Here is a 24,322-nt window from a genome sequence, read left to right on the forward strand (position 1 = left end):
TCGCACGCTCACTCTCTCCCCTTATTACATTTTCAATAACGCATTTATCCACCAAACACCAGTCACCATGCATCTGACCTCCACCCTCCTTGCTGGCGCCGTCGCCGTCGCCTCGGCCGCTGCCGATAACAACTATCTCGGCTTCAACTCGGGCGCTACCCTCGCCGACCGCTCCGCCAAGTTCAAGAAGGATTTCGAGGCCGAGTTCAAGACGGCCCAGGCCCTCAACGGCGCTCCCGGCAAGTTCAACGCCGTCCGCCTCTACACCAACATCCAGGCCTACGCCACCGACGACCCTATTGAGGCCTTTGAGGCCGCCATCGACACACAGACCTACATGCTACTCGGCATCTGGGCCTCGGGCGCCGCCGACATCACCAAGGAGGTGACCGCCCTTCAGAAGGCCGTCGACAAGTACGGCTCCAAGTTCACCGACCTCGTCATCGGCATGTCCATTGGCTCCGAGGATCTCTACCGCAACTCCGTCACCGGTACCAAGAACAAGGCCGGCCTCGGCGCTGACCCCGAGGTCATCGTTTCCTTCATCAAGGACTACAAGAAGGCTTTTGACGGCGGCGCCCTCGCCAAGGTCCCCATCGGCCACGTCGACACCTGGGACGCCTGGACCAACAGCTCCAACAAGGCCGTCATTGACGCCGTCGACTGGATTGGCGTCGACGAGTATCCCTACTATGAGAACGGCAAGGGCAACGACATCAAGAACGCCGGCAAGCTTTTCGACAAGGCCTACGACGCCACCAAGGCCGTCGCCAACGGCAAGCCCGTCTGGGTCACCGAGACCGGCTGGCCCGTCACCGGCGAGAAGTGGGACGAGGCTGAACCCTCGGCCGAGAACGCCAAGTACTACTGGGACGAGGTCGGCTGCCGCCAGCTCTTTGGCAAGACCCCGACCTTCTGGTACAACCTCCGCGACTCCAACCCCGACAACACCATGAAGTTCGCCATCACCAAGGACCTGAGCACCACTCCCCAGTTCAACCTCACCTGCCCGACCACCTTTGACACCGACAGCAAGGACTCGTCCTCGTCCTCCAGCTCCGCCTCCAGCACCCCCACCTCGCGCTCCAACGGCTCGACCTCGGTCTCGTCTCCCACCAGCACCGGCTCCGGCTCCGGCTCGACCGGCTCGACCGGCGCCACCTCCGCTGCTGGCTCCTCTGGCGCTGGCGCCAGCGCGTCGGCTCAGGCCGCCAACAACAACAAGGCCTCTGGCGTCGGCAAGGTCGCTGCCTCGAGCTCCGTTGCTGGCATCCTGGCGCTCGTGGGTGCCTTCCTCCTGCTGTAAGCGTGTTCGAGTTGCCATGACTTGATACCGCATCACCTGGCTAGCCAGTGCAGGCCGCGTATTTTTCGTGTGTCCTTGTTTGCAAGCTGGTCGGATATGGCCCGGATAGACATTTGTACTTAATTTCATAGACGCATCCAGCATCGAGAGTCACTTACTGCACCTAATACTGTTTCTTGCCACACCTTCCTTGATTCTTGATGTGCCCTTGCGCCAGTACGCCAGGTATTTAAGTGATGTTGTGTAATCCCGCAGCTTCTACCATAGTTCATATGAACTTCTGAACTCATTGCCCAATAAACCTCTGAGCCTGGTGTCTTTGACAGCTTAGGCGTAGTTGTGCTTGAGCTTGCGGGCATCGTGAGCAACATGCCGAGCCCGAGCGTGATTACTGACCGTTCTGGACTCGGCAGTTTCTCATGTTGAATATCGATTAGGAACTTTCCGAATGTCACATAGCCCCAAGCGAGCAGTAAGCTTGTTAATTGTACTTTGAGAATGTAACCGGAACGAATCCCAGCGCCTCGTGGCCGCGACCAACCCCATTTGCCGTTTGCCCGTTTAGTTGGTACTACACCAGCAACATCCTCCGCATGGCTTTAACTAGATGAAGAAAAGTAACTTAACGAAAATCTTATTCTCGCTAGACAATCGGAACCATTTGATTCCTGGATTCTTTAGTGCTGAGGTCGACGCTCCACAGGCCGCCAGCGAGGGACTAAACGGTAGCTAGGTCGAGTCGCAACTTACACGGGTCGCTCGCCGAGAAGGGCATGTCCAGAAGGACGAGGTGTAATATATGGACATAAAAAGGGATACATTATAGATTTTTGACGTAAAAAGAGCGTTAATTTTGTGGAAAAGGCTGACTGGCCGCAGTGGTCCTAGCACGTTGGATCCTTTCAGAGTTCTAGTTCGCCTCGACCACCCGCCAAGGGGCCTTTCAACTAGATGCAGAAGGAGCGAGCTTATCAATGAATGCTAAGATGATGAACATAAATCTCACCAATAGTATCCTCCTAGTCAATTAGAGTAGTCTCTTGGAGAGTTAGGGGTCATTGTGTCCCCTCCAAAGCATATAAGATGCTCGCATGGCCCTGCTTGGCATGGAGATGCCCCGTGTTCACTCACGGCGCGTGTCTCTCGTGACCACTCTGCAGTTCCTCTCCGTGACGATCATAAGTAGCAAACATGCTCGCCCAGTTCAGCATCATTGGCACCCTGTGCCTGACCCTCGCCGCCGCCAAGCCCCTCGACATGGGCGACACAATCACCCACACCGCGGCGCCCACGCCCACCGGGGACGACTACGACCCGTCGGACCTTGTCCCGGCCAACCGCGCACCCGGCACGCTTGTTCCCAGCGTCGTGCCAGAGGAAGAGGCCCGAAAGAGCCTGCCGCTCGGCACGGCGCACGGCGGCGCGCTCGATCTCCCGCCCGCGCCAACCGCCGGCCCCGGCGCCATGGCCGTCGAGGCGGCAACAGCAGCTGGCAACGCGTATATAACCGTCTTCAACAGGCATAACGCTGCCATCACAACGGTGCACGTCCACGGCGAGGGTCCCGCGCCCAAGGGCAACGTTGGCGCGGGTAGGCTGAACAAGGGCCAGCACGGCATCTTTACAGTCGCGCACGACTGGAGTGGCCACGTTGCCCTAATCGTTGCTGGAAAGTAAGCGAAAGGGTCCAAGTGACAGTGTGCAAGAGAATAGGGCTGATTAGGCTAGGTCCGTCACGACCGGCGACGAGTCGCTGATCGAGGGAAGCTTCAAGAACCAGGGCCACGGCTTCATCGGCGACATCAACGTCAGCTACGTGTAAGTGCGGCTTCGGAACAGTTGCTTCCGCGACACAACTGATGGCAATCTTGTAGTGATGGATTCAGTGTTCCCGTTCTCTGCTAGTGCAACCAGAACAAGAAAGCGGCCGGCTGCTCCAAGAACCTGTTTGCCCTCGCCCACTGGCCTAAGTAAGTCCACTGTCCGCCTCAGCGAACGGCTCGCAACTGCTGACCCGAGCACAAGACCCCAACGGCCAGGGCTCGTGCAAGAATCCGAACCGCGGCAAGGGCGGCGTCCGCTCGCCGACGGCCTTCTTCAAGCCGTGCTTCTACCCCGGCGGAGCGTACACGTTTGACGACGACAGCGCGGCAAGCAGTCTCAATGGGCGGTGCCCGAACGAGCACTACACCTGCTACGTCGGCGCGGGGTGTCACGCATAGATGGATAGGGAAAGAGTTTGTTGGCCTTTGAGGGCGTGAAGGGAGAAAATGTATAAACGTGGTGAAGAGCTGGATGACTTTGTTACATACTAGGCGGCAGGAACATGTACCGGACAATAACACTACATTGATCTGCGCAGACTGTCTGCGCAAGTACACGCTTCAAATGAGGCTGAAGGAGACCTAAATTTGAAGAGGCTTTTAACTACTATTCAACGGCGTTGACTTGGTCTGATCCGGCACTATCCTCATGCTAGTCCAACGTCGGTTATACCCCACGTATCGCGGGGTTCTTACATCCCTGGGCCAACCTTCCTCAAGCTACTACCTATAAAAGGCAACATTACTTCAAAAAAAGCTGACGCAAAATGTCTATGACTGACAAGGTCATCGCTGTTACTGGCGGCGCCAGCGGCATCGGCCTCGCCACTGCCAAGATGCTCGCCGACCGCGGCGCCATCGTCTGCATCGCCGACGTCGACGTGACCGCCCTCGAAACCGCCCAGGCCTTCTTCCAGTCCCAGAGCCCGACGGGGACCGCGGAACGGTTCTCTGTCACGCGCGTGGACGTCTCGGACCGCGCAGCGGTGGACGGCTGGATCCAGGGCATCGTGGCGCTCTTCGGGCAGCTCGACGGCGCCGCCAACGTCGCGGGCGTGATCGGCCGGAGCCACGCGGCGGGCACGCTGGCGGACCTCGAGGACGACGAGTGGGACAGGCTGATGAACGTGAACCTCAAGGGGTGCATGCACTGCCTGCGCGCGGAGCTGCGCAGCATAGTGGACGGCGGGTCCATCGTCAACGTTGCCTCGATCCACGGCACCAACGGTACGTGACCTATTGTTGAAAACTCCGTGGGGGTTCAAGGCTGATGCAAATTTTAGCAATGGCGCTGCATGCCGCGTACGGCGCGAGCAAGCACGGCGTGGTGGGCCTGACGAGCGCGGCGGCAAAGGAGAACGGCGGCCGGGAGGTGCGAGTCAATGCGGTCGCGCCGGGCGCCATCTACACGCCGATGATGCAGCAGTCGCTGGTCCAGCTGGGACTGGATCCGGCCGAGCCGGCGAGTGATTTGAGCGCGATCAGGCGACAGGGACGGCCGGAAGAGGTGGCGTCGGTAATTTGCTTCCTGCTGGGGCCGGAGAGCAGCTACGTCACGGGGGCGGTGTATCCGGTGGATGGGGGCTGGCTTTAGACATGTTGGTGATGAGGTAGCGGGGTTTTGTGGGAAATTGAAATCGAAGAAAGTTCATTTTACCAGATGTGAGTCAACATTGGGAGGCTTTGCTTGGCATGGGCAGCTGAATGTCCATGGTGACTCATGCGACGATCATCAAACTGGACTACTCACCAGACCACAAAGGAAGAAGAAATACAGCGAATGTAAACTTGCGAGCATTCTACCAGACACCAAAATTCTTCGCAATCCAGCATATCATTGTTCATCCCAATAGCCTCCGACCAACACCCGCCCGCCATGAACTCGCTGCCCGCTGACGTCCGGTACTCGGGTCTCACGTGGAACTGCCCGCTGTCCGAGTCCGCGGCGGACGGCCTCCTCGATAGGCTCAAACTAAGCCCGGCGACAACCATCGTCGACATTGGGTGCGGCTGGGGCGAGCTCCTCGTGCGCGCGGCCCAGCGCCGCGGCCCCGTCGCCGCGGCCACCGGCGTCGACACGGACGCGGAGCTACTCACACGCTGCGCCGCCCGCGCCTCCGCTGCCGGCGTCCACGTCGAGCTGGTGAACACGCCCGGCAATCTGTGGCGCGGCCCCGCGGACCGCGCCATCTGCGTCGGGTCGTCGCACGTCTTCGGCGGCACGCGGCGGATGCTCGAGGGCCTGGCGCGCGCCGTCCCGCGCGGCCGGGTGCTGGTCGGCGACACGTGCTGGGAGCGGCCGCCGTCGAGGGCGTGCCTGGACGTGTTCGGGGAGGAACTGCTGCCGCTGGAGCGGATCGCGGGGCTGTGCAGGGAGACGGGGTGGCGGCTGCTGCACTTCGAGACGGCGACGAGAAGGGACTGGGACGCGTTCGAGAGTGGTCACCGCGCGGGGCCGCGGGAGTGGCTGCTGAGCAATGCGGGTGATGACAGGGCGGCAAGCGTGGAGGAGGACTTGGAGAAGAGAGAGGATGATTACTTTGGTGTGTACCGAGGGACGTTGGGGTTTGTGTTTATGATTCTAGCTAGGTGATCGCCGGTGGTTGAAGCCGTCGATGGACCGGTGGATGTTGGGTACCCGTTGCACCTGTGTGCTGGAAATGAAATAGAACGTCAAACTTGTCCATTTTGAGTACCACACGCTCTGCACGATGCTGACGCTTATTACTCTGATCGCAGCCTCAGCTGATGCTTCCGTGATGTAGTTGCGTTTTATACTACTACCCTAGAGGCTGGCTTGGACAGAAGAACTGGCCTTAAAGCGCCTCACGACCGAGGGGAAATACTAGCTTGGCAACAGTTTGACAGGCTTGTACTAGCGGCTCTGTCTCACTTCTTTGTCCCTTCATCTATATGGTGATACAGGAATCGCAAGGGTCCTTCCACACTCGGACCTACGCGCTTGGACGGAATCTCATCACAACAATGTGACACCACACCCAGTAGGAATTCCAGCGGCAAGCACGACTACAATGGTAAATGGTAGAAAGTGTAGCTGAACTGCAACTGCATCCTAGTATATTGTGACGGCGGGTGAGGCTGAAGAGGCAATGGCCTGCTCACGGACGCCGGGCCCTGCCTCCGCCCAATATACCCGATATTAACTGCATGGCTCATGCGTTGGACGGCCGGGCCAGAAAGGGTTTCCACGTGCAATGAGGCTCCAGCTGAAGAGAGCACGGCATCAAGAATCGGAGAAGCACAGAGTGAGCATGCGGTAAGCTGCAATGTGCCGGTGGGAGGCAAGTATAGTCGTTGAACGTTGGTGAGGCTGGCGAGATAGCTTGGGGACATTGTGAAGGCTGGTGAAGATGGAAGCTGGTGGGATGGCTGGCGCCGAGGCCCGCCGCGCCGACGACCCCGCCTTCGACCCTACATCATATATCCTGCAGAAGCTGTACAAGTAGTCTGTTTATGCCGTAATGGTCTCGCTCGTATTGATGCAGGCATGCGGCTTGGCTTTGGCCCTTTGCGGGCTGCATGCGACCTTGGTGGATTGGAGGGGCTGAGAGGCTGGACCAGCGTCGTGCAAGCCGCAGGGCACGTATGATGTGAAGAAGAGTGAGCGGTATAAATAGACTCACCGGACCCCGAGTCTCGCACTTTGAACCAAACCAAATTTCCAATTGAAAGTAACAATGTGGTTCTCCAGCGCCCTGCTCGCCGTGTCCGCCGCCACCGCGGCCCTCGCCTGCTCCCCGCCGCCGGTGGTGCCGTCCAACAGCATCACCGACTTATTCTCGATCCAGGTGCAGAACGCATCGTACCCGGTCATCCACAACCGCTTCATGAACCTGTGGTCGGCCGGCGGCGGCGACCAGCACCTGTACCTGCGGCCCGCCGGCGACGTCTGGAACAACCTGACGCTCGTCTCGGGCGTGCTCACCACGCAGCACTTGCCGCCGCCCAAGCTGACCACCATCCGGGCCGTCATTAACGGCGAGGTGAGAGACCCTTTTTCACGTCTTGCTGTGGAACTCTGTGCTGACGCAGCAAAAAAAAAAAAAAAAACAGTACACTTCCTTTGACGACACGACAAAGATGTTCATGACGGAGCGTGGAGACCCTCGGGCCATCTTCGACGTCAGGTACGGGTGCAACCCGGACACGGACGCCGTGCAGACGGAGCTCGTCTTCAAGGAGCGCTCCGGCGTCACCGGCGGCCACTTGTGCGTCAGGCTGGCCTCGGGCAACCGCTACGAGTTCCGCTACTCGCCGCCGGGAAACACCCGTGAGTGGTTTCTGTTGCTCAGCGCCGTGCAACAAGTGCTAACGAACGCTACAGTTGTCGACTCGACCTCACACCTGTGCATTAAGGTTACCCTGGCCGTCATAAAGACCTAGAGCACGCAGCATGTGCATGTGCCATGTGCATCCATAAGAAACAAAGTGTCCAAGACAAAGGCGATTCGTATATATATACAGGATTAAATAGTAACTAAAAGTAAAGCCTAGAGCTGCGTCAACGCATCTACCGCCCCGGCCCGATATGTATGCTCGTGTACCAAAACAAGAATATGACAATGAAACATCTACTGTATGCTCGCTAAGTGATGCAAGGGGTTTTCTACCCGCCACCGTCCGTCTTCATCACGTGGCCGTCGGCTCGGCCGCGTACGGCCCGTACTCGTATCTCTTGTTGTTCTCCTCCACCCACCAGCGCGCGATGAAGGCGCCCTCCTCCGCCCACCGCGCCGGCTCCTTGCCGTGCTGCCGCTGCACCTTGTCCAGGAACGCGGGGAACTCAAACGCCTGCACCGAGTCCGTGTCGGTCGGGTCCGTCGCCAGGTCCGTGAACCGCCACTCGACGTCGTGGATCACCGGCACGACCAGCCGCCACGTCGGCCGGCGGCGGTCGCGCACGCCAAGCATCGCCCGTCCGGGGTTCATCACCACGAACTGCCACCCGCGGAGGTCCTCCTCGTCCGGGTCGTGGCCGTCCGCCCGGTAGGCCGAGTTCCGCAGCGGCCGGATCAGCGACTGGCCCTCGTAGTTGGCCAGCAAGTCGCCGGCGGCCTTGCTCGCGGCCCTTGACAGCGAGCCCGTCTCGCGGAGGAGGTCCAGCACGGTGGGCAGGATCTCCATGGTGCTCACCGCGTCGTCGACGTCGATCGGCGGCAGGCCCGGGTGGGACATGACCACGGGCACGTGGTTGCACCCCGCGTTGGGGTTGTGGTACGACGCCGGCGTGTTGTTCTCCGGCAGGCTGATGCCGTGATCCCCCGTGACCACCACCAGCGTCTCCCCCGCCACGCCCTCGTCGTCCAGCACCCCCAGGATCCTCCCCAGCCAGCGGTCATCATACCCAACCGCGTTGACGTAGTGCGACAGGTCGTCCCACCGGCCCGTCGCCAGCGGCACGTACGCCTCCTCCGCGGGGATCGCGTACGGGTGGTGCGTCGTGCTCGTCAGGTGCGTCATGAAAACACGCTCGCCGCTCTCCCGCGCCGTGGCGAAGGCGTCCCGCACATAGTCCAGCAGCGGCGCCTCCTCCATGCCAAAGTAGTTGATGTCGGGCAGGTCGACGCGGCCAAACTTGGCCGCGTTGGAGCGCAGGTAGCGCGCGCCGACGATGTTGTCGCGCGGGAAGCCGAACTGCTCGGTGCTCTCGTCGGCGTGGTCGTAGCTGAGCGTGACGGACTGCAGGTACTGCGAGCGCCACGGGTTCTCGGCGGGGTCGTCCTGGTCGAGACGCGAAAAGGCCTCGAGGATCTGCGGCAGGCAGGGCTGGTAGATGTGGTGCGCGTGCTCCTTGTTGAAGTCGGCGACGAGCGGCCACACGCCGCACATGGTGCCGACCATGCTCTTGCGGGTGTAGGTCGAGGCCGTGTTGGCGTCCTTGAAGTTGAGGCCGCCGCGGCGGGTGGTGTTTTCGTGCTCGAAGCCGTCGTCGTAGTCGCCGGTGAGGTAGTTGGCCGTCGGGGTCAGCGTCTCGAGGCGGGCCACGGATTCCCCGGGCAGCTGGTTGTGAGGAGCCGCCTCCTCGAATCGTCGCCATATCAGGTCGTCCCTCTTCAGCGGGAACACGTCTTTTCGGGTGCTCTCCAGGACGACGAGGACGATGTGCTTGATGGTCATGTTGGACAGGCTCTCTTTCAGCCCGGGTAATAGTTCCTGGTCCATGTTGGAGATCTTGAGGGGATCGGCCTTGGCGTTGTAGTGTGGACGGCCCTCCTCGTACCAGTCCTCGAAGCCTTTGAGTACGGTATCTTGCGGCAGCCAGTCAAATCGGATTGGCTTGTCAAGAGCCGTTAAATCGTCCCATTCGTAATTAATACCCACATTGTTGTATGGGCTAATGTCGCGCAGGATCGAAGCCGACTCCTTAAAGTCGACAAAAGGAATGAGCGGCGTTGTCCAGGACATGAAGATCAAGGCACCCTCGTTGGGACGCAGTAGAGAGAAGAGCACCTGGAGGACAATGAACCCACTCCAGACGAGGCGCCAGGATCGGCTCTCTACTGCAGACTCGCGCAGGCTATCGTCTCTTTTCTCCCCGGTGCTGATAAAAGGGTCGTCGAGGGCTTCGGAGGGGACTCGGGAAAAGGCATGGCCGGACTCGGCTCGATACCGTCGCACGAGGGACTGGAAGGGCCATTTTACGGCGTCGATAGCGGCTCCTCCAATCATGAAGATGCCATTCTGGAAGAAGCCAGCAATGGCCGTGATGCCGCCGAGCACCGTCAAGAGCGTCACGAGACCGGACAGGAGCACGCCGCGGGAGCCCGAGTCACCGGCAAAGGCGACGTCGCGCCAGCGGACCTCGGCCCTGGCGTAGAGGAAGAAGGTGATGCTGACCACAGAGATGACCGCCGAGAACAAGCTGACGGTCGAGTTGACGAACCGGGCCAGCACGCGCAGCAGGACGCTCCGCCTCGCGCCGCCGCCGTTGTGCGACCACTCGGTCAGGAAGCGGAGGGCGAGGAGCAGGACAAAGTCCTGCAGGAAGAAGGAGAGCATCCAGCCGACCAGGTCGCGGCGCAGCAGCGCCCTCTCGCGGGCAACGACGTGGACGATCTTGGCGGCGACGACGGCGACGGCGACGAAGGAGAAGGCGAACCGCCGGTTGGCCGCCTTGGGCAGCGGCGCGAGCAGCAGGGCCAGCGGAGCACGCGACAGGAACAGGGCCGCGGCCAAGGCTCTTGTCGGCATCGGGGAGTGGCGATCGCCAGTCGTCCGCCGGGATGTGCCACTCATGTTGGCTGGCGGTCGAGATCCAAGTCCTTTCTTCCGTCTGAGAGTGGACAAGGACAATAGACCGCAAGAAAAGGCTTATAGGGGGGGAAGGAAAGATGTAGATGGATGTCGCGTGAGCAAGAGACAAGACCAGGGGGAAAACCCGCCAAGTAAAGAGTGCATGTTTCTCCCTTATACGGTTTTGCTCCAACCACAAGTTTAGTTATTACCGCTTTGCCAAGACGGGGGGCCGCTTCGGCGCCGCCCAGACATGACAAGCGTCAACGACCACGTCAAGGCCTTTCCCTCCCTGATGAGCTCCCAATACTCCGTACCTTTTACTGGTAGTTGGATACTTGTCCCAGGGGGTGGGAGGGAAGAAAAAGCCCGGGAATTCCTCAACGGAGCCAAAAGCGGGCTGGAAAGCTGGAGTGGTGGCGGCTTGGCGACGCCCCGTGCCTGGCCACTCACCCGAGCGCCTCTTGCACACAAAAGCCCGTCCATATGGATATCGGCACCCGTTATTACTGCTGCCAACTCGCCGGCGGCCCCCTTGCCCAAGCGCCATGACGTACCCGGGCGTGTCAGTGAGAAGCCGATGTTTCCGGAGCCGTTTAGCCATGGCTGGGTGGGCTGGACCATTTGGCTTTGAAGGCCCTCGCTGTGCGATTCATGCGCTCGCTGGCTGTGGGATGAGGGTAACATTGGTGCCCGTCTGCTATGCGACTGGTATGCGTCTCATCACGTGCATAAGTCAAGAGAGAGAGCGAGAGAGAGAGAGAGAGAGGCGACAATGCAGCAACTTTGTTTCATCATCGACTTTCTCGTAGTACTTCTTCTTCTCGTGTGGTGGAGAGTAAACCGGGGCGCGGTGGACAGACTTAAAATAGAGCTTATTATACAGTACAAAGTACTGGGTACGCTATGCTGTTGCTCGGGTGTAGTAGCTAGCTTTGAGTTTTGTCACGATTTTTAAGGAGCCCTTCATCCATCTCCTGGGGTTGTTAGGGGCCGAGGCAGGTAATAACACGATCTCACCGTGCCAAGATCCGGCCGTCCAGGAGAGCACGCGACCAGGGAGGGTCTGTCAGATGTGACAAGCACCCACACTGGGGACGACTGGAGACGGTCGAGTTTATGAGTAGTTTGGCCAACTGTTATTATGGTGGCTTGCTGGCTGATGTTTGCTTTCCGAACCGCTCAAACACGAGACCAAGAACCAGCTACGGCTTATTCGGGGAGATAGCGCGCGCCAAGCTGAAAAGTTCGAGACAGGAGGGCCAGTAATAACACAGAATAGAATGATCCGGAGCCGCACACCCTTGCCATGCGTACTAAATTTGTGAAATTGCGGAGAATCACCCTGTTGTTATATTAGCAGGAGAGTTAGCGAGTACTGGAGTAGCAGTGATTTAGTAGGGGGGAGGGCATGAAAAAGATGCCCTTCACACAACAGTCAAAGGGATACAATGGCCCTCATTAGACAGAGAAATGTTGACAGAGTCGCAACCGAGTACCGAGCACAGATTAGCGTCAAGAGTAGAAACTCACTCTACGTGCGTCAACGACCGCGCATTGTGGGTTGAGACAAGACAAATCGTGAGCATGCCGAACAATGCCATGTACTTTTATTCATTATTTATTACCGTCTTGTATCACGTCCAATTTACCCGATACCGATAACCCTGAATATGCAGTCAAGTGTAGTGTCGCGCGCTGAACTGAAAAAATGCTGTTAACCCCGCCAAGCCAGAGATCAATGCTGCCTACGACGCGAGAATTGTTACGTCTGCGAGTTGATACGTCCGTGCCCCCATTTGTCGCGTCCCCGGCATTTAAGGAACACCCCGTCAAAGCCCTTTCGAAACCATCAAACCATGCAACTGACCCATGTCGAAACAACTATCCCGAAGCGTTGCGGGTTCGCGCCTCGAGGGCGGCCTTCTGCCAGTCGACCTTGAGGATATAGAAATACTCCATGAGGGTGACGCTGTTGCGAAGTTAGCTGGAAGCCCGGTCGTACTCCGGAACCGGCGCAAGACTCACACGAAAAGACCCCCCGTGATCCCTGTCCACATGCCCTTGATCTTCCAGTCAAAGTAAAAGGCAAGCGTCAGCGATGTGGGCAGCGCCACCACGTAGTGGCCAAAGATGTTGGCCGGCCCGCCGATGGACTGCTTGCCGATGCCGCGGAGGATGCCGTGGGCGCCGGCGCTGATGCCGTCCCAGAAGACGGCCACGGCCACGACCGGCAGCGTCGTCGCCACGATGTCGATGACCGCCTCGTCGCTGGTGAGTAGCAGCGGGATGTACCACCGGAGGGTCGTGCAAAGGACAATGTTGAGCGTGCTGATGAGGCCCGAGACAATGACCGACTGATTGGACTCGGGCGATTAGCTTTCTGGCCGGTCTTGAAACCGAGAGTAGAGCCTCCTGACTGCATGCAGAACTTACCACCTGGGCTGCCACCTTGGCAGAGTCGACGGCGCCGCCGCCAATCAGGCTGGCCACCCGCGTCGACGAGGCCACCGACACGGAAAACGGAATCTGGTAGAGCAGCGCGACAATGGTGAAGATGGCGCTCTGCGCCGCCAGGTAGTCCGTGCCGAAGCGGCTCGACAGTAGCGTGATGAGCTCGAACGCGAGCCACTCCGCCAGCACCATCACCATCCCCGGCAGCGCCAACCGGATCATCACCCCCCAGTTCACCAGCGCCCTCCTATCAAACCCTCCCCAGCACTGCCTCCCGTCCACGAACCGGATGTACAGCACCAGCAGCAACGCCAGCAAGTTCCTCGAAATCACCACGCCAATCGGCGCCCCGACAAACCCCAGCTCCAGCTTCCACACCAGCAGCCAGTTGACCAGGATGTTGATCGGCGCCACCACCAGGATGATGTACGAGATTTCGCGGAACAACCCCTGCGCTTGGAGTATGCGCTTGCCCGTCTCGAAAGTGATGTAGGCGGGGATGGAGAGGGTCATGATCTTGAGGTAGAGGCCGGCGAGGCGGGCGGTCTCGGCGTCGACGATGCGGGCGAGGATGGGCTCGGAGGAGAGCCACAGCACCGCGACGGGGATGGCGGCGCAGCAGAGGAACCAGAAGCAGCGCTGGCACTGCAGGCCGACGAGGTGCTTGCGACCGTCGCCGTAGGCCTGCGCGCACAGCGTGTCGAGGCTGGTGGCCAGGCCGATGAAGGGGGCGAGGCAGGTCATGGCCGCCGTCATGTTTGCCACTGTTTCCCGAGTCAGCATGATGCATTTTTGTGCCTAGCGAGGGTTTGCATGTATGTGTGTATACATGTACATGTACATGTACCCGGCCAGTCACGGCGTGGCCAGGACGAGCGTGGCCATGCATGTAGTTTATTAGGGAGGGAGGAGGCCCAGCCTGCCGACGGCAAAGACGCTGGTGGCGTTGATGGAAAATTGCAGGAAAAAGGTGATGATGAGCGGCGGCGAGCTTTTGAGCACCATCTTGACCTCCCGGCCCCAGCTGGCCTCGCCTGGTGCGGGAAGCTGGTCCCAGTCGCGGGCCTTTTTCGGCTCGCCGCTCTCCGGGTCATATTTACCACCACCGTTGGCATTGGAGGAGTTCCCCAGCAACGCCGAGGACTCTGTCGGAGTGGCCAACGAAGTGTCGGTGGCCTCCTCGTCGTCGTCGTCGTCGTCGTTGTCGTCGTCGTCGTCTCTCAACCGCTGTGCTGGCCGCTCCAACGGTGACCCATCGGTAGTAGTGATCACGCCGGCGCGGGGTTCTTCCCCGCGCTGCTCCTTGGAGCGTCCACAAGCCTCTACGGCCATGGTGACTTACCGGCTCTCTCTTACTCTGTTTATTGCTTCGAAAAGCAATCTTGTAGAGTCCGAGTGGGAGTGAGTGAGAGAGTGAAAGAGTGAGTGAGTGAGTGAGTGACTACGAGGGCAAGGGGAGGGAGTCGGAACAGATTGAGGACTGGGGGTTGGCGTAATTATTAATACAGAATGACGAGCCAAAATATCTCTACCATCAGAAAAAAAAAAACGGCCAGCTGGAGTCACACATCTTTCCCGTCTTGGCCTGGCCGACCGAACCCGGCTGTTAAGTGGGTTAAGTTAAAACTTTCCGCTGGCTAGGACCGAACAGCGCGAAGGTTAAGCTGCACCGAGACAATTCATCATCCATGCTCTTGTTTTTTTCTTCTCGGTGGCACCCGGCCGGCAAAAGATCACAAGGCTTGAGACATGGCGCACAACTTGCCTGTGTGTAGCAGAAAGGGCGCGCGCCCAACCGGCCTGTACGAAATTTGGCGAAAGCACAATACCCAAGACTCGGAGTCTCATCGGGAAACATGATTCGCGGCGTGCATCCCGCAGTGCCCCGGCGTGAGGGTGTGGACGACACATGCGGCTCTCTGAATCGGGGCTGGTTCATAATTAGTCCAGGCAGAAACTGCACGGTGAGGCTGAGGTTGACCACACCTGCTGAACTTTGGTTATTACGAGGCGGCTTGTCAATACGCGGCCAATAAAAATGAGCCCGAGACGTTTAATGCCACCGTCAGCGCGCAACCACGAGCAGCAGTTGGAACTTGTCACACCGGGGAGCTAGACGACGGTGCTGTGCAACGGATAGCTGCGTTGGTATTCGACAGGGTCATACATACATGCATTCGTACATACATACAGCCGCAGCAACTCTAGGCGATATTGGCTACGTGGCTGGCTGGCTGGCTTCAAAGGAGAAGTCTGCCCCGCTCGCAGGTTCTTCCTGCAGCATGATAATTTAAGACCCCGATGAGATGTTGCAAAAGTGAGACTCCTTGACATAACACATGCGTATATAACCCTGTTTTGACGCAGAATTCCTACGTATAGGGATGCGATCGGCATCTGTGCTCCTCTGCCGTGCAGCCTGCAGACGCCAGCTTAGGTGCCTCGTGGCCAAAACCAGAACAACAACACAAACACGGACAGCCCGTCCGTGATCAACGGGGAATAATTCATGTCGCACGTCATGACCAGCACGCTGGCCGGGAATATGGACGCCACAATGTACAGGCATGCAACGGCGTTTACGAGGAAGTCGATGCCACCTCCCACTTCGATCCTGGAGCGCCCGCGGCAAGATGACGGCGAGATGGGCCATCGTGGAGAGGATCACGCATGTACGAGCCGACAAGGCCCCTAAACGCCTTCGCCGAGCCGATGTAGACGCACCCTATGACGGCGCACACGCCGCCTCACAGCACAGAGCCGCAGAAGAGGCTCGTCGTGCAGACCGCGGCCGCAACTAGGCCGATCACGTACTTCACCGCCATGGTTTTGGGGACGTTACGGCCAGGGCTATGCACATGACACCCGGAGAGCCTCCGTTGTAGATGGCAACGGCCTAGCCGTCAATCGCTCACCTGTCCGTCTTCTGTAGCTGACAAGATAGCCGGCCGGCCGGGGAGGTGTTGCCCTGACCGTGCTGCCGCCGATGGCAGTCCAGGTCTTGCCCGTCCTCGCGGCGATGCTGTAGAGGTTGAGCAGCGAGAAGGTGCGTTGCAGCCCCCGCCTGTGCCCGGACGCGGTGATCGGTCCGCTGTTGGATGCATCCCCCTCACCTCAATGGACGAGGACCCGTGCGTGGTCGTCGTCGTTGCCGCCGGCTGCAAGAGCTCACTGGATGTCTTTGCTAAAGTGAAGGGAAAGCCACTTTGAGGAAGCCGGTGCTTTATGAAATGTCATGACATGGGCTTGGAGACGGGACGAGGCAGTACCACACGGGCTCGGTCTGGTCCCATCATGGACGGCGTCAGGTTGTGGAAACTGGAGGGGGCCGCGACGATCTTCCCTATGCCGACCGACAGTGGCGTCCGGCTACGGCCCATCTGTGCGCTCTTTTTCAAACGAGGCGAGTTATCCCGTATTGATGAGACTCGACGACGGGGTGGACATGGGGTAAAACAAGTAGTGTCAGAGTCGGGAGAGCCTGGTCCGTCGGCGGCATTTGCCTTGGATCCACGATCAATCTATCCAGGAACTGCGCCACACCGGTTTTCAACATTTTTGAGTCGAGACAGTAATTAGTGTTATTCAATAAGTACAATCTGCCGTGGAACCCTACTGATCTCTTCCGTCATCCTTGTCTCGGGTGGTATTATCTGTTCGGACTTGCGACTGCTACAAAAATGCATCACTGTCAAGCTTGGGCACGACAAGGCCAAGCACAACCCTGCGAGCCAACTTGAACCAATCGACGCCTGCATTTTAGTTCTATTCCCCCGCGTTATGACTGCAACGTTCCGAGGCCTATCCAAGCCTTCCCACATGTAGTGTGACCAACTGCACCCGCGGCCTTGCCTCAAGCTAGTGCAAGCCGACCGTCCATGCGCACGAAGTAGGCCGAAGCCCAAAACTAATAGCTTCAGTGAAATATGCCCTGAAATCCGAATTGAGAGAAAAGGAACATCCGCACGGGTGTCACCACCCTGACTAGTCCGTGTGGTGGAAGCCCGTCACGCGTCGGCCTACTACCTAGGCATGGCTCTTGGCCGGGCACGCATAATAAGAGCTCGCAAGTCCTCCAGACCGTTTATGCGCCCCAGACAGCCACTCCGTAATCTTCAGCGTACAGCATTGATGTAAGCACAATGAAACGGTCAGCATCAGGCGTCGCCGGCCTCCTCGCCTTGGCGGCCGGGCACGTCGTTGCCGAGCTGGCCTGCGGCTTCAACGTGAGCAGCGACTTCGCCGCGGCCCACGGCTGCGATGCAAAGTGCCAGGACATCCTCCGCCACGCCAACGCGTACGACCACGCGCAGGTCGGCACCGACTTTGACTTTTCCTTCTACGCCACCGCCGCCAACTTCACCGGCTCCGCGCCGGGCAGCCTGCTGAAGCTGGAGCCCGCCGACCCGGGGCCCCTCGACGTCCGAGCCGGCACCACCGTGTACCGGATGCAGTACACGTCGCTGGACCTGGATGGCAAGACCGCCGTGCCCTCGACCGGCTTCGTCGCCTTCCCCTACTCGCCCCTCAGCGGCGACGGCAGCAGCCCCGGCGCCTGCGGTGCGACGACGGCCGCGTACCGCACCATTGCCTTCGCGCACGGCACCATCGGGGTGTACCCCGGGTGCGCGCCGTCCGCCGGCCCGGCGCTCTTCGACTACGACAGCTGGCAGCCGCTGCTCGCGCGCGGCTACGTCGTCGTCGCCGCCGACTACGCGGGTCTCGGCAACAACCAGACCGAGCACAAGTACTGCAGCTTCCCCGCGCAGGCCAACGACGTCTACTACTCCGTGGTCGCCGCGCGCGCCGCCTTCGGGCAGCTCCTGAGCCGCGAGTGGATGTCCGTCGGCCATTCCGAGGGCGGCGGCGCCGTGTGGAAGCTCGCCGAGGGCGACCTCCTGGACGAGGCATACCTGGGCACGGTGGCGCTGGCGCCAGCGACGCGAATCATCGACATGGCCATATCCGGACTGCTCGGAGGAGGCGACGACTCCGACTCCGGAGGGGGATTCGCCAGCTACGCGCCGTCGCTCGCCGTCGGCATCCAGCGCTACGACTCGTCGTATGACCTGACCCTGCTCGGGCCGGGGATGCGCCGCCGGATGGCCGTCGCGGAGCGCGCGCAGGTGTGCGCGACCGGCCTCGCGGGGCTCACCCTGGACCTGGCGCTGGAGGACGTGGTCAGCCTGACGGGGGCGGCGGGCGACCTGCCGCTGCTGCAGCGGTGGCAGGACGAGACGGCGCCGTCGAGCGGCCGGGCGCGCGCCCCGCTGCTGGTCGTCCAGGGGCTCAACGACACGAGCATCCTGCCGGGCACGACGCGGGAGGCGGTGGAAAGGGCGTGTGGCGCTGGCAGCGCGGTGCACCTCAGCTTGTACCCCGGGGTGGAGCACTCGCCGCTGCTTCCGGCCTCGGCGCCGGAGTGGCTCGCCTGGATAGATGCCAGGTTCGCGGGGCAAGCGCTGAGTGAGAATTGCTCGACAGTTACAAGGGTGCCGTTTGGGAATGGCGCTTATATGAAGTTGCCGCCCGAAGACGACATGAAGGCAGAGTACGGGTTATAGCAGGGAGTTCTGTTTGTCTTGTTGTATAGAGTAGATTAATTCATAAGCTTTATCCTTCTCTTAATTTCCACTCTCACCAAGTCCTCAGATTCCAGCCCACCACCCCGTGGCTGTGTCAACTCTGCCAGGTCTGCGCGGCTCCTAGAGGGTGGCTGTCAGAATTGGCCAGCCATCCTGACTGAAGTTGAGGTAGTTGTACCCAAATCGCAAGTTTGGCGGATCGGCGGTATTATCTTGGTCTGCTCATGCGGTTATTAATTGGATGATATCTCGTGTATTTAGGGGAACTCACACTGATACCACATGCACAGTCCCTCTGTCGGGTCGTTGATGACGCCAACTGACCCGGGTGCAAAGACAGTTGCCTGAATTGTAAGTCGCTAAAGTTTTGAGCCGTTGATTCCAGTGCCAGTGTATGTAAGAAGACCACAGCCCGAAACCTCGGAGAATGCGCCTACAGGTATTTGGGAGCCTGGCAGGGTCACCACTTCGGAAGAGGCATAAGCAAACGCTAGTGAACAAGCCAGCGATAAAGTAGTCGGTCAAGTCTTTTATTAGGTGATCGGTTTCTGACGTTCCCCCGCGGCTACAAGGAAAGATCGAAATTGTTTGCTGCCAATGACACAGAACACGCCTTTGTTTAGGAAATGCGGCAATGGTGAAGTCTTGCAGGGCTGGGAAGTGAGACAGCCTGAATTGGTAATCATTGCTCTAACATTCAAGTCTATTCTCTTCTCGGTGCCTTCAGTCGAGCCTTGGACTGTTCCAGACCGGCTAGCTACACCCAGCGAGTAAGCCGGGTCGAACAAGATCAGTCTAAATGAAGCGATGGTACGAGGACTCAGCCTGATCTCGAAATCCAAATTACGTCGTGGAATGAATCACCTTGAAGTTTTCTTGACGTATAAATATGGCTGCCTCTTCCGTACTTCGATTCTCAAATATCGCACCACCATCCGACAAAGTTGTATGTGGCCACTGTCGACACGATGAAGTACTCACTCCCCCTTGCCGCAATCCCGCCCTTGGTAGCCGCGTCCGACAGTCTCCCCGAGAATTTCAAGCAGGGAGCCAGATGGCAGGTCGAAATCCTAAGCCCTCTCCAAATCTCCAATACCACGCAGAAGCTGATTCCCGACGCCGACATTTGGGACATTGACCTGTGGCATGTTAAGAAGAATCCTGACATCATCACCCAGCTCCATGTAAGTGACAGGTTCCGAGGACGGTAATCAGATTTAATGACCCACGAGAATCAATAGAGGCTCGAAAAGACTGTCATCTGCTACATGAACCTGGGGGCCGTGCAGCCCGAGGACTGCGACTTCACGGACTGGTACAAGCCGGGCTCTGCAGAGGACAAGTGGAACGGCCCGTGGTACTACGACGCCAACTTCGACCCCAATTCCACCCACAACGAAGACAACCGGTACTGCGAGCGCTACGTCAACTTTACCGACACCGCCGTGCTCGACCTCATGAAGGGCCGCCTCAAAACCGCGCGCGACCTCGGCTGCGACGGCGTTGACCCGGACAACATCGACATCGCCGGCATCACCTGGGGCGACAACGTGGAGGCGCCGTCACCGGACAAGGTCGCCGACGCGCTGGAGGCGCTCGCCGAGCACGCGCACAACATGATCTCGACGCGCGGCCACCGGTTCCTGATCGGCCAGAAGAACGGCGCCGACCTCCCGGCGCGGCTCGCCAAGACCCTCGACTTTGCCGTCCTGGAGCGCTGCCTGGAGGAAGGGCTGTGCGACAAGTTTGGCGGGTACTTGGCGGCGGGCAAGCCGGTGATTGACATTGAGTATCCCGCGTCGCTGCAGGACGAGACGGACGAGACGAACAAGTGTAACCTGAATCGCAAGAACGACTGCGACAAAGGAGATGAAAAGTGCCCGTGTAGGGACATTTCGGGCGAGTCTTTCAAGAAGATGGACAGGGTGATCAAGTTGGACTTTACGGACTACGGGCTGAATGGGTGCACGCAGTACTGCGATTCGGGGGTGGTGGTTACGCCGACGGATACGAAGACGAGGAATGTCTGCGATGATGATTTTGGAGGGAAGTGCAGCGAGGACCCGAAGCGAGTTGAGAATGGCTGCTGTAAATAAGCCTACGAGTTGCGGCCGGCGCTGGCTGAATTATTAGAAGACCAGCACAATTTCTCAGAAGGTACATATGAATGAGTAGTAGTTTGCGAATGTTGGCATTCGGATAAGATTAATTGCCGAAATTTACCACTATAGATCGTGCAGGACCTTTGTTCCCGATGCTTGGTCGTTGGACAGGTCGTCCCGCCTTGTAATTCACCTTGGGTAGCACGTACACATATTTCACAAGCCCCTATATACCGAAATTACTACACGTTAAGGTATGTACGGCCATAGCCGAGTGATAAATCTGGATCCCGTCTGATCTCCGAGCGATAACCACTCGAGCGCCTGAGTAGTAGCTGGGTCGGTGACGACCAGCGAACTCCGGGTGCTGTACGTTCTTTTTGCACTTTTTGCACTTTTGGTTCCTGGCAAGGGACCTGCTATACTTTCCTTTTTGCAGCTGGTAGGTAGTACTTGTGGAATGATGGGAATCACACATCGGGTATATTACCACTGAAGCGGGCAAGCAACTTGGCCATGTATTTGGCGGGCTCGTATTGAAGGCACAACGACCCCGTGTCATGATGAACTCTCAGGATAGCCATTGCGAATTGCTTACCAGCGACCTCCAAACGCCGCCGCCCAATCCAGGACCGTGAATACGGCGTCCAGCACCGTGATGCGGTCCAGGCCCCTACCCATGATCCACCGCCCGGACGCGCGGGTGCGCGTGACGTTGAGCGCCGCTGCGAGCAGTTGCCCAGCCCCAGCACGAGCAGCACCACAAAGTCCGGCGACAAGTCACCGTCCGCGGTGCGCATCGCAAACGGCGTGGTCGCGGTCGCGGTCGCGGTCGCGCGCGCCGCAAGAGGCCCCAGACGCGCAGGATGGCGAGCGCGGCTAGGGCCGTGTTCATGCCGCCCAGGTAGGCCATGACGTCGTGGTGCCAGGCGTCGCCGGCGGGCAGCGCGGCGACGGCGGGGTCGTGCGAGGAGCGGCGCAGGGAGAGCTTGCGCATCATCAGGTCCTGGCGGAAGGAGAAGTGGTAGAATGCGCGGGTGGCTGCGTGTTAGTCGAGTGAGGCGAGGCGGGCGGGATTGCTGGGTGGTGGATGGATGGACGAGAGAATGTGATCAAAAGGTGAAAATCACAATCTGTTTCTTTACTACGCCTAGAAAGAAGAAAGAAATACAACATCAAGTCTCAGGCGTATAAGATCAGATGGAAAATGACATGCTTGCATTGGGCAGACCCCCGGTTTGTCGAGAGCCGCGGTGTATTAGATAGTGTGTATGGTAAGCTATGCCGTAGGTAGAGGTACAAGAAAAGAGCTAATAACAAGTTTGGGTGTCTTCTGTCTGCAGGGGATGCCTCGCATGCACTATGCTCGCGGCATCATGCCAGCCTGCGCGATATGTATACCGGTGTCGTGGACCACGCTTCATCCACGTCCACATGACACCTCCCCTTTCATGAGGGAAACAATTTTGCAATGAAAACGACATGGCGAGAGGAAAGCAAAAAGTCATCAAGAGTCGTAAAAGTGTTTGTTTTGTTTCTTTCCATTTTTCTTCTTTTGTTTTAGATGGTCTTGGGGACGGGACCAAGGACGTCGTCGACCATGCCCTTCCAGAGATCACGAATCATGCGGCCGTGCTCGCCGTCGGCAGCAGCAGCAGCGGGCACGTCGTGGGCAAACTTGAGCTCGATGCCGTCGAGCGCCAGGCCCTCGACGGCGGAGAGCGGGGTGGCGGGCGCGACGCGGTCGGGCTCGGCGGCGAAGATGGTGGGCTTGGAGAAGGCGGCCTCGGGGACGGGCGGCGCGGGGGCGTGGGCGACGCCGTAGTTGTCAGGCAGCAGGGGTACGCGAGGGCCGGCTGGCGCGGCGGGGGCGAGGTCCATGGAGGGGAGGATCATGGCGTCGAGGTGCATCGGGGGCACGCCGACCTGGCTAGCGCTGGAGTGGAAGGTCTGCATGAGCGGGCGGGGACGGCCGGCGATGCTGGGCTGGGGGGTCGGGCGGTGGGTGGTGGTGATGCCGCGGGACTGAGCAAACGGGGGCTGGTCAGTGGATTGGACGGGGAGGAGGAGAAAGAAACAAGGGAAGGGGAGGGGAAACGAACCTTCTTTTGCTCGCGGTCGTGGAGGAGCTCGGCGTACTTGGGCATCAGGGGCGCGCCGGCATGGTGATGGGCGGCGCTGTCGAGGAGGGAGCTGCCGCTGCGGGTGACGGCGGCCGGGGCGGCGGTGGAGGAGATGGCGCGGGAGAGCTTGGCGACGGGGGCGGTGACTCTGGACATGATGATGGCGATTGCGTGTGTGGTCTTGAGAGGAGAGTTTGGCTGAATGGTTGGTGGTCGTTTGTTGAGTGGCAGAGAGAGCCTGTACTTGGGTGGGGGAGAGCAGGTCAAGCAGATGATATGGACAAGGCAGATTAGAGACTGGATGGATGTATGTATATTGAGAGTTTTGGTATGGAAGAGGAGAGCGAGCAAGCTAGGAAGATATAGTAAGAAAGAGGAGGGGAGGGGGAATGGTGCAGAAAGGAAGGGCGCGTGACGGGAGCTTTAATAATAAATGTTGAAGCTGTTGGGGATGGGGGGGGGAGGGATGGATGGATATGGATGGATGGGGTGATGGGCTGTTCTGGATGTTCGGGGGGCTTGTCTAGAAGGGTACCTGCAGGATGCACCAAGCCGGGCGCGATGACGAAGTATCTCGGTGGAATAAGGCAAGGCCGCTGGGTAAGGCGATGCAAGAATACGACCCCGACAGGTGTGTTTGCTGGTCATAATTAGTGAGCTTTAGTGAGGTTTTAGTGAGCGGACCCGCTGTAGCTCCAGCTTCTGCTCTCCACTGTAGACTGGTCGAGTACCTTTGTGAGGCCGCCATCCTGCTCAACCAACTGGAATCGCACCATGGCTGTTATTTTGGGCACGGATTTCCCGGAATAACTGGATTCTTTCCCCTCCCTTGCACGCGGTGTTTTGGAGCTTCTTGTTTGGCTGGCCCCCAGTTCGTCATCACATATCAAGCCAATCTCCCCGACTATCAACTTAGCGGCACCGCCACCGCCAGTCCGCCAAAACGGCTCCGACTTCGCCGTGAGTTATCAATATGTGAGTCTTGGTGTATCGTACCATCAAATTCATCAAATCCTCTCCCTTTTCACAGACTGCCCCTTTGTGATGAAGAATACTCACTTTGCAGCATGATTACACAACATACCACCCCAGGGATCCGAAACCCGCTCTGGTGTAAGACACTACTTTACGCTTATTTTGTATTACTCCATCTCGCACCACCGTCGCCTGTCTGCCGTAGTAATGGTGCATATCTGCCAGCCTGCCAAGCGAGCTCGTCCCCAAAAGGGTGGCATTGGCTTATTCCAGTTCTTGCCCGCGGCATCGAATCACAGATGCCGACCGCAAGTTCTCGTTTCTGGACAAGTGGGAGTGCCGATCGCCCCCAGCTGCCGCAACTGGCTCAATTCCCCGACGGGCATAATCTGTACTACGATACCAATTCCAAACTCGTTTCTTGTTTCTTGTCTGACAACACATGACTGCATCCAAAACGCCTCCCCCTTTCTTTCCTCTTCGTCGACATCTGCAAGGGCCGCGGGGTCTGGGCGTCCAAGAATAGCTGCTACACGCGGCCCATCGTCGTTGGGGAAACAAGACGAACAGATCAGGGGACGCTTCCGGACACCTAGAAAAAGTTGTTGCCTCTGAATGGCCCTCCCTGATCCACTCGGGCCACGTCCCGGGATACCAACCAAGCCCCCCGGCCCATGTCTCAACCATGTTGGGGGATCTA

At 58.8% G+C, this 24,322-nt stretch overlaps 11 protein-coding genes across 11 annotated transcripts; 7 read left to right on the top strand and 4 right to left on the bottom strand.

Annotated features, from left to right (window-relative positions):
• Positions 1–67: 67 nt before the first annotated feature.
• Positions 68–1,306, top strand: ISF_06688 (GPI-anchored cell wall beta-1,3-endoglucanase; the record flags this gene model as incomplete). Its single annotated transcript, XM_018850292.1, has 1 exon — positions 68–1,306. The coding sequence occupies one exon, from the start codon at positions 68–70 to the stop codon at positions 1,304–1,306; it is 1,239 nt and encodes a 412-aa protein (XP_018702332.1).
• Positions 1,307–2,497: 1,191 nt separating this feature from the next.
• ISF_06689 (hypothetical protein) lies at positions 2,498–3,528 on the top strand (the record flags this gene model as incomplete). The annotated part of the gene is made up of 4 exons (XM_018850293.1): positions 2,498–2,979; positions 3,035–3,124; positions 3,221–3,276; positions 3,332–3,528. 4 exons carry the CDS (start codon positions 2,498–2,500, stop codon positions 3,526–3,528), a joined length of 825 nt encoding a protein of 274 aa, XP_018702333.1.
• Positions 3,529–3,896: 368 nt separating this feature from the next.
• ISF_06690 (NAD(P)-binding domain protein) lies at positions 3,897–4,723 on the top strand (the record flags this gene model as incomplete). The annotated part of the gene is made up of 2 exons (XM_018850294.1): positions 3,897–4,356; positions 4,413–4,723. 2 exons carry the CDS (start codon positions 3,897–3,899, stop codon positions 4,721–4,723), a joined length of 771 nt encoding a protein of 256 aa, XP_018702334.1.
• A 282-nt stretch (positions 4,724–5,005) lies between these two features.
• On the top strand, positions 5,006–5,722 carry ISF_06691 (SAM-dependent methyltransferase; the record flags this gene model as incomplete). The annotated part of the gene is made up of 1 exon (XM_018850295.1): positions 5,006–5,722. One exon carries the CDS (start codon positions 5,006–5,008, stop codon positions 5,720–5,722), a length of 717 nt encoding a protein of 238 aa, XP_018702335.1.
• Positions 5,723–6,827: 1,105 nt separating this feature from the next.
• Positions 6,828–7,533, top strand: ISF_06692 (hypothetical protein; the record flags this gene model as incomplete). The annotated part of the gene is made up of 3 exons (XM_018850296.1): positions 6,828–7,133; positions 7,204–7,420; positions 7,475–7,533. The coding sequence occupies 3 exons, from the start codon at positions 6,828–6,830 to the stop codon at positions 7,531–7,533; spliced, it is 582 nt and encodes a 193-aa protein (XP_018702336.1).
• Positions 7,534–7,779: 246 nt separating this feature from the next.
• On the bottom strand, positions 7,780–10,386 carry ISF_06693 (sulfatase domain protein; the record flags this gene model as incomplete). Its single annotated transcript, XM_018850297.1, has 1 exon — positions 7,780–10,386. The coding sequence occupies one exon, from the start codon at positions 10,384–10,386 to the stop codon at positions 7,780–7,782; it is 2,607 nt and encodes an 868-aa protein (XP_018702337.1).
• A 1,881-nt stretch (positions 10,387–12,267) lies between these two features.
• ISF_06694 (Multi antimicrobial extrusion protein) lies at positions 12,268–13,593 on the bottom strand (the record flags this gene model as incomplete). Its single annotated transcript, XM_018850298.1, has 3 exons — positions 12,268–12,355; positions 12,412–12,740; positions 12,820–13,593. 3 exons carry the CDS (start codon positions 13,591–13,593, stop codon positions 12,268–12,270), a joined length of 1,191 nt encoding a protein of 396 aa, XP_018702338.1.
• A 141-nt stretch (positions 13,594–13,734) lies between these two features.
• On the bottom strand, positions 13,735–14,169 carry ISF_06695 (hypothetical protein; the record flags this gene model as incomplete). The annotated part of the gene is made up of 1 exon (XM_018850299.1): positions 13,735–14,169. One exon carries the CDS (start codon positions 14,167–14,169, stop codon positions 13,735–13,737), a length of 435 nt encoding a protein of 144 aa, XP_018702339.1.
• A 2,810-nt stretch (positions 14,170–16,979) lies between these two features.
• Positions 16,980–18,401, top strand: ISF_06696 (hypothetical protein; the record flags this gene model as incomplete). Its single annotated transcript, XM_018850300.1, has 1 exon — positions 16,980–18,401. The coding sequence occupies one exon, from the start codon at positions 16,980–16,982 to the stop codon at positions 18,399–18,401; it is 1,422 nt and encodes a 473-aa protein (XP_018702340.1).
• Positions 18,402–19,390: 989 nt separating this feature from the next.
• On the top strand, positions 19,391–20,518 carry ISF_06697 (endo alpha-1,4 polygalactosaminidase; the record flags this gene model as incomplete). Its single annotated transcript, XM_018850301.1, has 2 exons — positions 19,391–19,606; positions 19,664–20,518. 2 exons carry the CDS (start codon positions 19,391–19,393, stop codon positions 20,516–20,518), a joined length of 1,071 nt encoding a protein of 356 aa, XP_018702341.1.
• A 1,566-nt stretch (positions 20,519–22,084) lies between these two features.
• ISF_06698 (hypothetical protein) lies at positions 22,085–22,803 on the bottom strand (the record flags this gene model as incomplete). The annotated part of the gene is made up of 2 exons (XM_018850302.1): positions 22,085–22,564; positions 22,627–22,803. The coding sequence occupies 2 exons, from the start codon at positions 22,801–22,803 to the stop codon at positions 22,085–22,087; spliced, it is 657 nt and encodes a 218-aa protein (XP_018702342.1).
• Between the last annotated feature and the right edge of the window lie 1,519 nt (positions 22,804–24,322).

This window comes from Cordyceps fumosorosea (genome assembly GCF_001636725.1).
Source record: "Cordyceps fumosorosea ARSEF 2679 chromosome Unknown scaffold_18, whole genome shotgun sequence".
Lineage (NCBI taxonomy): Eukaryota > Fungi > Ascomycota > Sordariomycetes > Hypocreales > Cordycipitaceae > Cordyceps > Cordyceps fumosorosea.